Consider the following 10,813-nt stretch of genomic DNA (forward strand, 5'->3'; position numbering starts at 1 on the left):
GGTGCTCTAGAAATAGGCGAAGTACCCGGCATCAACTCTATGCCAAACTCGACTTCCCTAGCAGGTGGAAAACCCGGAATCTCATCAGGAAACACATCTGGAAATTCATCCACAACAGGAATGCTCTCTATCCCAATACTCTCAGTGGACAAATCAACTGCATAGATAAGGTAGCCTTCCCCGCCAGACTCCAAAGCTCGACAGGCTCTCAAAGCTGATACCAAAGGCATCGGGGGTCGCGCTCCCTCACCATAGAAAAACCAACTCTCACTCCCTTCCGGATGAAAGCGTACTAATCTCTGATAGCAGTCCACTGAAGCTCGATAGGTAGTCAACATATATATTCCCAGAATGCAATCAAAGTCGTCCATCTCCAGGACCATGAGATTCGCCAACAGAACGTTCCCTTCGAACTCTAAAGGGCAACCCATCACTAGACGCTTAGCCAAAGCAGATTGGCCCGTCGGAGTAGAAACAGACATCACTACGTCTAGTACAATGCATGGTAACTTATGCCTCTTAACAAAACGTGCAGAAATGAAGGAATGAGATGCACCAGTGTCAATAAGTACAAGAGCAGGTATACCATAAAGCAGAAATGTACCTGCGATGACTTTCTCATTCTCCTCCACAGCCTGATCATGTCTCAGGGCAAACACCTGGCCAGAAGCTCGTGGCCTCAAATGAGAACTCCTAGCAGAATGTCCCTGCGACCTCTGCTGAACGGTGGCCTGAGAACCCGATCCTGAACCAGATCCAGAACCGCCTCCCCCAGACTGTGGACAATCCCTCCGGATATGACCAGTCTCTCCACAATGGAAACAAGCTCCAGAAGCTCTGCGGCACTTGTCGGATGGATGGTTCTTCCCATAGTGATCACACTTGTCCTTCTTACCATAACGGACAATACCTCCAGAACCAGAGGAAGAAGAAGATCCAGACTTCTTGAAAGTTTGGGCACGGGGACCCAAAGAACTAGCAGGCCTCGACTAAGGGAAAGACCTGTTCCGCCGAATGCTGTCCTCTGCCTGATGAAAACGGCTCACCAAACCCTCGTAGGACATGTCGTCACCAACCGCCACACGGTCATGGATCTTAGGGTTAAGGCCCTGAAGGAACAGATTATACTTCATCTCTGAGCTATCAGCAATCTCGGGGCAATAGGATAGCAGATCAAAGAACCTCTGCTGATACTCATCGATAGACATGGTTCCCTGTCGCAGACTCAGTAGCTCGCCTGCCTTCGACTGTCGGAGTGCAGGAGGAAAATACCGCTTTTGGAAAGCTGTGCGAAACTCGGCCCAGGTGGCCACTCCTCTCGCCGCAACAAAAGGTGTAGAAGTAAACCTCCACCACCTGCGCGCACGCCCATCCAGAAGATAGCCAAGGGTCTCCACCTTCTGCTCATCGGTGCATTGGAAAGTCTGAAAAGTCGTCTCCATGCGGTCTAACCAGTTCTCCGCATCCTCCGGAGACTCACCTCCAACTAAGGGCTTGGGACCCATAGCTAAGAATCGACGCACAGTGAAGCGCTCGTCGTCGTGATGACGATGACGCCGTTTTCGACGAGGCTCCCGGTCGGCATCACCCCAACGTCCACCAACACTGCCATGAGAACTCTGGTCGTCACGATTTGACATCTACAAAAATACCTCAAGATGAGACTAAATCCCAAGAATTCTTTTGCATGCTCTGATACCATAAATGTAGTGACCCTTACCCGGATCACCTACTAAACAGAACTTATGCATGCAATTAACTTAATAAAACAGATATCAGAATAAAACTGCGGAAACCATAAACATTATACAATCCCAAGTAAAGGAATCTGTAACTTTATCCAAATAATATACAACCAAATCGAATAGCTGTATAAACCCAAACAACAGTAATAAAACCTAGACGAAGCTCCAGCTGGCCAACCACTGACTAGCCCCTCCTGGATCCACCCTCCTCGTCCAATCGCAAACCTGCCCCATGGAATAGGATGTCCAGAAAATACAGAGTACGAGACGTGAGCATAAAACGCTCAGTGCGAGAGTATGAGTATACATGCATGCAAAGTGAACTCCCTATAGACTCGAGGTCAAGGATCAGATAACAGAGACAGACCGGGCCCTGATATGTAGCACGCTGTGCCGTCGCTTCAGGAGGTGGCTCCCATACCGAGATAATCGTGGATACGCCGGACCCAAATCGATGGAAGTCCATCCACTAACAGGATAGGGTACAATCCTACTAACAGACATCTCGAAAGAGATACAGCAAGATGCAAATGAATGCAGCATAATATCATGGCATGTAAATCATGCAGTCACATAATACATGCATACTCAGTCAGGATATCTCGAACAGTACTTTCGTACCTCAATACAGTGCAAGCTCTACCAACTCTAGGTCCACGCCTATAGTCTGCTCTACACTGCCAAATGATACTACTATCATTAAAGTGCTCTAAAAGCCTTAACTAAGCTATTGCATACTCCTAAATATTTATAGGGAGCAAAAGCTATACCTTCGTCCGTCGTTAGCCCTTTGATGTCGATGCCTCCAGAACTTGGGCACGACTCCGCTACGACTACCGAACGCCTCTCCGACCTCCGGACCAAGCCTAAGAAGACTAGAACAGCTCCAAAAGGACTAGAAAGGAAAGGAGAACTCGGAATTGGCAAATGAAAGTGAAGTCTCGGCCTTCTATTTATAGACAACGATCGGAACTTCCGATCCTTGATCGGAACGTCCGAACCTCGATCGGAACGTCCGATCCTGTCATCGGAGCTTCCGAAGATCCTGATCTGCCACGTGTCAAAATATCACTTGATGACTCCGGATAGGGGTGATCGGAGCTTCCGGTCCTGATCGGAGCTTCCGATCCAACCACACGTCATGCCTGACGTAATAACATCGGTGCCTCCGATCGCTCATCGGAGCTTCCGATCCTGTTCGGAGCTTCCGATCGTGCCTTCGGAGCTTCCAATCCGTTCGATACCTAATTCAATTAATTAGCATTAATCCTTTAATTACTCAATTAGGGCACGGGCTACTACATCCACAGCTTGAGAATTATGCACGGCCACATAATTGAATTCATTTTGGAGATGGGCAAAGGCTGTGAGCTCGCGGATGGAATCAGCTTGAGCGCGACAATAAGGAGGAGGTGGCCTAGGGTGTACCTGATGAATAACGAATCGTCCATCCTCCACAAAGTTCTTGACCCTGTAGTCTTTCTTGGCATCAATTGCAGCTTTGTCCACGGGGCGCATGGACTAAAACCATTCTTCATCGGAGCGAGTGGGAACACCGGAACGAACACACAGTGCTGTAATAATCATCGGGAAGTAGAGACCCAATGCGGTGGAAGTAATCGACCGTTGGATCTCGCTGTGTATCAAGCGTCCCACATTTATTGGCCAACCCAAATCGAGAGCGTAGAGAAGTAAGGCACACTCAAGATTAACATCGCTCGTGTGCAGGATCGGCATAAGCCGTTTAGTCAAAAAAATATACCAAGTGGACGGAATCAATTGCAAGTAGCGCTCCTTAAAAATCATGGAAGAAACATGATCAAGCCACAAAGCTCCAACATAGGCCAATTGGCCGATTACCTCATCCAAATCCGGGTCGAGTTTGAGGCTTTGATACAGGGTATAATCGACATCCGGAGTTTCAAGAAGAGAATTCAACTCATGCGGCTCAAAAGATATCAGTTTTCCTCGAACAAACGCCTTTCCATCAGTCCTCTCCGCAGCATTTGCGTAAAATTCATGCACAATAGGGACGATAGCGGCTTGAGGTTTCTTACAGAAAACTTCCCAACCACGTTGAGCAATCACAGGATAAATCTTGCTATTAGAGTAATCAAGTTCAATTCCGTGTTTGGGAATAGGAAAGTAATTTACCTTGGCGTGATCGTATCGATAACTTGCCGCTTGGCTTACAAATTTTCCAGAGAGGGCTTGTGACGAGGAAGAGGCCGCGGAGCGTGGGTTAGAAGACTCGCTGGTGAGTCGAACTATTTTAGGCCCCATGATAAATCTAAAATTTAGAGACGGGCAAAAATCCGACGAACTCGGAGTGATTGGAGAACACGAGAGATGGCGTGGCTGAGGGAGATCAGAACGGATGAGTAGGGCAGCGGCGTAGTAGAGAAAAGTCCGGTTAATTGAACTTTTGGAACAAGGTGATACCGGCGGCGGCCAAGCAAAGAATCGGCCGGCAAAACAAAGCAAGATGGATGTGTACGTCATGAGATATGGCGGCGCGGCTGGAGAGGAGGACCGGAGATGATGACCGGAGCGTAGTGGTGCGGCAGCCGATTGAGTCCCTGCGAGAAATTGAGAGAGTAAGGATTTGGGGATTTAGAGATTGAGAAAAGAGGGAAAGAGTGAATGAGATAGGGAAGAGGGTGTATCGCGGTTTTAATCGCGATTCAAGGGTCTCGCTCGATTGGTATAAGTTGGCCGATCGAGCGAGCTAAAACAATACACAAAAAAGTTATCCAGAGAATTTCTCACTCGATCGGTATAAGTTTACCGATCGAGCGAGCTATAAAATGCAAAACAAAATAAATTCCAGAGAATTTATCGCTCGATCGGTAGAGTGTGACCGATCGAGCGAGACACAAAAACCACAAAAATGACAAAAACAGAGAAAATTTCGCTCGATCGGTAGAGTTTGACCGATCGAGCGAGAAAGTAAAAAAATATTTTTTGCATTTTGTTTTTTTGAGATACTGAAATAAAAATAGGAAATGAACAAGAACTAGAAAATAAAAATAAGGGAAAGGAAACGAAGAACACTGGGTTGCCTCCCAGTTAGCGCTAAATTGACAGTCTATATCTTGACTGTATGCTGCGATTTATGCAATTTCTGGCGGAGCATCGAGTGTGAAATCTTGCGCGTCCTCGCCGTCATTTGCTTGGACCCCTTCATGATAATGTTTCAATAGTTGTCCATTAACCTTGAATATCTTCGAGGTCTCCAAGTTTTGAATCTCAACTGCACCTTGAGGAAACACATTAGTAATAACAAAAGGTCCAATCCATCTGGAACGCAACTTACCTGAGAATAACTGAAGTCGTGAGTGATATAGAAGGACTTTTTGACCGACTTCAAACTCCCTTCTAGAAATCATCTTGTCATGGAAGGCCTTTGTCTTTTCCTTGTAAATCTTGGAACTGACATATGCATCATTGCGTATCTCTTCTAACTCCTACAACTTTCGATGTTCGCCACTCTCATCCATCTGCATGTTAAAGTTCTTTATAACTTAATAAGCTCTGTGCTACAATTCCACGGGTACATGGCATGGTTTCCCAAAAATCAGACGGTATGGTGACATGCCGATCGGCGTCTTGTATGCGGTTCTGTATGCCCACAAAGCGTCATCCAATCGCAAAATCCAGTCCTTCCTTGTAGGATTCACTGTTTTCTCTAGAATAGATTTGATATCTCGATTCGAAAATTCATCTTGGCCATTGGATTGTGGATGGTATGCAGTGGAAATCTTGTGCGTGACATGATACCTTTTCAGCAAACTAGCCACAGTTCGGTTGCAAAAATGCATTCCTCTATCACTAATAATGGCTCTTGGAATCCCAAACCTAGAGAAAATATTATGCTTGATAAACTCTGCAACAATTTTAGAATCGTCAGTATGGGTGGCATTTGCTTCCACCCATTTCGAGACATAATCCACAGCAAGTAATATATATATAAATCCAAATGAACTGGGAAAGGGTCCCATGAAGTCGATGCCCCAAACATCAAAGATTTCACAAACTAAAATGGGTTGTTGAGGCATCTCCTTTCGTTGGGTTATATTACTTGTCTTCTGGCATTGAGCGCACGACTTACAGAAAACGTAAGCGTCTCGAAATATGGATGGCCAGAAAAATCCAGAATCTAACACTTTCTTTGCTGTTCATTTTGCTCCAAAGTGCCCACCACAAGCATACGAGTGACAAAATGTGAGGATAGTAATTACCTCGCTTGCTGGTACACATCGTCGTATGACTTGATTAGCGTAGTGTTTCCACAAGTAAGGGTCATCCCACACAAAGTACTTAGCATCGCTTCGGACCTTATCTCTTTGCGCTTTGGAGAATTCAGAGAAAAACCCATTAGTAACTAAATAATTTACAATGTGTGTGTACCAAGGTAATACTGTTCTCGCTGAAAATAGTTGTTCATCAGAAAATTCTTCTCGCAAGCTCAGCTCCTCTTCAATATGAACCAGACGGCTCAAGTGGTCAGCTACTCGATTCTCTGTTCCTCTTTTATCTTTGATTTCCACATCAAATTCGCTCAAGAGTAGTATCCATCTTATCAATCTTGGCTTCGCCTCCTTCTTCGCCATCAAAAAATGAAGAGCTGCATGATCAGAATAAACAACAAATTTAGCACCAAGTAAATAAGAACAAAATTTTTTTAAAGAAAAAACTATAGACAAGATCACCTTTTCAGTGGTAGAATAATTCCGTTGGGAATCGTTCAGAATACACGAGGCATAGTAGATAGCATACGATGCTTTCCCAACTTTTCTGTCCCAAAACCGCTCCTATAGCGTAGTCGCTGGCATCACACATGATTTCAAATGGTTTGCTCCAGTCCGATTGTTGGATGATTGGTGCCAAAGCCAATGAGTCCTTAAGTTTGTCAAACGACGTTTTGTATGGCTCATCAAACTCAAATGGGACATCTTTCTGCAACAGTTTGCACATGGGCGATGCGATCTTGGCAAAGTCCTGAATATATCTCCTGTAAAAACCTGCATGGCCAAGAAAAGAACGCACTTCCCGCACACAAGTGGGATAAGGTAGAGACTGAATAATATCAATTTTCGCTTTGTCTACTTCAATACCTTTAGATGAGACAACATGACCTAAAACAATAACTTGCTCAACCGTAAAATGACATTTTTCAGAATTTAAAACTAGGTTGGTTTTGACACGCCTCTTAAGGACTAGAGCTAGGTTAGACAATCATTTTTCAAATGAATTACCATTGACAGTAAAATCATCCACAAAAACCTCTAAGATATGCTCAATAAAATAAGAGAAAATACTAACCATACACCGTTGGAATGTGGCCGGTGCATTGCAGAGTCCAAAGGGCATACGTCGGTACGCAAAGGTGCCGAACGGGCAAGTGAATGTCGTCTTCTCCTGATCTTCTCGTGCAATTTCAATCTGAAAATAAACATAATACCCATTAAGAAAACAATAATAAGAATGACATGCTAACCTTTCAATCATTTGATCAATAAAGGGCAAAGGGAAATGGTCCTTTCGGGTTCCAGCATTTAATTTCCTATAGTCTATACAAACCCTCCACCCTTTTTGAATGCGGGTGAGAACCAACTCATCATCCTTGTTATTCACCACAGTAATCCTGATTTTATTGGGAACCACTTGGACAGGACTGACCCACTGACTGTCAGAAATTGGGTAGATAACTCCAACTTCAAGGAGTTTGAGAATTTCAGCCTTCACCACCTCCATCATAGGCGGGTTCAACTTTCTTTGCAGCTGACGCGAGGGGTTTGCTCCTTCCTCCATCAAGATCCTATGCATGCATGTAGAAGGGATGATTCCCTTGATATCTTCTATGGTCCACCCAATAGCAATCTTGTGCTCCTTTAGAACCGCGACGAGTTTCTCTTCTTGTTCGGCATCCAAACTATTGGAGATGATAACTGGCAATGTTTCTCCTTCTCCAAGGAAAACATACTTAATATGTTTGGGCAGCGTTTTCAGTTCAATAACTGGAGCCTGCAAAACAGATGGAAGACGCCGAGTATTGGAAACTGGTAAAGAGAGATAAGCAAGATTACCTAATTGAGGTAGCTTAGGGGCACTGTTCAGAGTGTTCACAATTTCTTCCACTTCTCCACTGTAACAAATCCATTCATTATCATCCTGCTGAATGGGTTCTATAATAGCCACCTCTAGCTCGTCTTTTCCTGCATGCTCACAATGCTCTTATGCCAAATAATCCACAATGTCAACAAAATAAACACAATCATCACTGTTAGGAAATTTCATGGCATCATAAATATTAAAATTTACAACCTCACCATCAAATTCCATGGTAAGTGTGCCACTGTAAACATCAATTTTAGTCATCGACGTTTTCAAAAATGGTATACCTAACAGAATTGGGCTATTATGATCACCATTTTCCATGTCGAGTACATAAAAATCAGCAGATAACACCAAATTATTCACTTGCACTAACACATCTTCCACGACTCCCCTAGGGTATGCATTAGACCTATCTGCTAACTGTATGACAATTCCAGTTTTATTCAAAGGTCCAAGTTTCAAGGATGCATAAATAGAATATGACATAACATTGATCGATGCTCCTAGATCTAACATGGCCTTTTCTAGTCTAACATTCCCTATGGTACATGGGATAGAAAACATACCTGGATCCTTGCATTTAACAGGAAATTTCCTTTGGATCACCGCAGATATATTCTCACCCAACTCCACTTTCTGACATCCTCTCAGTGTTTATTTCCTTTTTGCTGTGCACAATTCCTTTAAAAACTTCGCATATAGAGGTACCTGCTTAATAGCATCTAGCAATGGAATGTTTACCTCACATCTACGAAAAGTTACATAAAGTTCCTTAATCCCTTCATATTTTCTAGATTCTTTAAGTGCTAAGGGAAAAGGGGCAACGTGCTTATATTCAGAGAGAGGAGGAAACTTACCTTGTGGCGCTTCTTCCTGAGTTGTTTCTTTATCATCCAGTTTTGGCTCTTCATTTTGCTCCTTCTTGGACGAAGCATCAATTTCCTTCTCCTTTACTTTCAAGATTGATTCGCCTGAGGATTTTCTTATCTAAGATTTGGATGATCCTTCCAACCTAGATTGTATGTATTGGAATATGGATCATATTTCCGCTGTGGTGGTCCAGGAAATCCGCCAGTAGCATTCACCTGTTCCACTGAATCCTCTTGAAGTGTGGGATACATGTCAGTATCATGTCCCACTGCAGTACAAATCCCCCATGCCTTTGCAGTTTGCCCATTCCCTACAGCCATTTGACATACAAGAAACGTCAGTTCAATCAATTGTTGTTCAAGGGAAGATACATTTACCTCATTACGCTTCTTAGGTGCATGATCACTCCTGTTGGTGCAAAATTGTTGAGAATTGGCAGCCATGTTTTCGATCAAGTTCATTGCTTGTACTGGAGTTTTTTCCACAAAAACTCCTCCACTGGCCGCATCTAACATACTCCTATCATGAGGTAACAAACCTTCATAGCAATATTGAATTAACAAGTTTTCACTTATCTGATGTTGCGGACAACTAGCGCACAACTTTTTGAACCGCTCCCAGTATTCAGGAAGTGATTCCCCTGCAAATTTCTTGATCCCATATATTTCCTTTTTGATATTTGCTGCTCTAGAAGCTGAGAAATATTTTTCCAGAAAAATCCTCTTCATTTCAGTCCAAGTTGTGATGGATCCAGAGGGTAAATAGTACAACCAATCCTTAGCAGCACTCTTCAAAGAGAAAGAAAAGGCTCTGAGTTGCATCTACTCCTCTGTCACTCCATGAGGTTTCATACTCGTGCATATCACATGGAATTCCATCAAGTTCTTGTGAGGATCCTCACCTGTGAGACCATGAAAAGAAGGTAGTAAGTGAATTAGTCCAGATTTAAGCTCAAATGTAGCATTATTTTCTAGAGTAGGAAAAGTAATGCATAAAGGCCAATGATTTGGATCAGGAGTTCCCAATTGTCTCAGGCTCAGATTTGCGTTTTCAGCCATCTCTTCCTCGGGAATTTCAGTCTGAATTTCATCCTCTTCTTGTCTCCTACGAGCTTCTCTCCTTTGCCTATGGAAAGTTCTTTCGATCTCCGGGTCGTATGGAAATTCTTCTTTTGAAGAGTCACCTAAAAGCATGAGACAGAGAAAAAACTAGAAACAAAGAAAATAAAATAGAGTGAGATTAAACAAAAATAAAAAGAACACAATAAATTAAACATCGTTCCCCGGCAACGGCGCCAAAATTTGGCAACGCTCAGTCTTGTCGCGTCCAAATTACCCAAGTCAAATCAAATAAAAAAATTATGTAGTAGTGCAAGTAGGGATCTTTCCCACAAGGAAAGTGAAATTTATTGTATTCTAAAATAAAATAAAGGGGTTTTGAGTTTTGAATTAACTACTAAAAAGTAACAGCACTTCAATTCATGCAAGATTGAAAATTATACTGAAGAAATCAATTAAAAACAAGCCTTGGTAACGGTCGGCTACACCCTTGAAATCTTTATTCGATCATTTATTATCTAAAAATTATTAATTCTATTGAATATTCATCATTGAAAATTAAATTCCTGTTTCACCTTAATCTTAGTTAACAAGACACAAACGTTCTAAATTAACCCTTACCAATGAATCAACCCAATGCAAGTGATTAGATTTAAACTTAAGTCAGCATGCAAACTAGTAAAACTGATGAATCTAGACAACACATGCACAAGCGGGTGTATTTAATCTAGTCAAGAGATGTTCCTACCATTTAATAAATTCACAAGCAGAAAATATCAATCGTAGTTGCTTCGCAAATTATTTGATTCAAAATTACGGATTTGAATTCTAATTTAGCAGTAGATTGTATAGCAAAATCCTAAAGTGATCAATCCAAAAATCTCACATACAAGCATGAAATAAATCAGAACAACTTTTGATACTCAATAATAATTAAACACTAAAAATTTGAATCTCACAAACAAACAAAATCAAGGGCTTGTCTTACTCAACCAAGTTCTATAAACTAGCCACAACGAT

General features: G+C 42.6%; 1 protein-coding gene across 1 annotated transcript; it reads right to left on the reverse strand.

Moving 5' to 3' along the window:
- Positions 1-4,858: 4,858 nt before the first annotated feature.
- On the reverse strand, positions 4,859-9,463 carry LOC140871064 (uncharacterized). Its single transcript, XM_073273509.1, has 11 exons — positions 9,339-9,463; positions 8,878-9,254; positions 8,723-8,836; positions 8,489-8,573; positions 7,618-7,893; positions 7,329-7,434; positions 7,121-7,190; positions 6,863-6,970; positions 6,525-6,769; positions 5,987-6,349; positions 4,859-5,212 (listed from the first exon to the last, which is right to left on the reverse strand). Exons 1-11 carry the CDS (start codon positions 9,461-9,463, stop codon positions 4,859-4,861), a joined length of 2,223 nt encoding a protein of 740 aa, XP_073129610.1.
- Between the last annotated feature and the right edge of the window lie 1,350 nt (positions 9,464-10,813).

This window comes from Henckelia pumila, unplaced genomic scaffold, assembly GCF_033568475.1.
Source record: "Henckelia pumila isolate YLH828 unplaced genomic scaffold, ASM3356847v2 CTG_38, whole genome shotgun sequence".
Taxonomy (NCBI): Eukaryota; Viridiplantae; Streptophyta; class Magnoliopsida; order Lamiales; family Gesneriaceae; genus Henckelia; species Henckelia pumila.

Excerpts from the sequence above, each read along its gene's own strand:
- LOC140871064 (XM_073273509.1), bottom strand. The coding sequence starts at position 9,463 with ATGAAGAGGATTTTTCTGGAAAAATATTTCTCAGCTTCTAGAGCAGCA. Across the intron at positions 7,191-7,328 it reads GCATTCAAAAAGGGTGGAGG|ATTGAAATTGCACGAGAAGA; the intron begins GTTTGTATAGAC and ends GTTTATTTTCAG. Across the intron at positions 6,350-6,524 it reads AGAAAAGTTGGGAAAGCATC|AAGGAGGCGAAGCCAAGATT; the intron begins GTATGCTATCTA and ends TTGATGGCGAAG.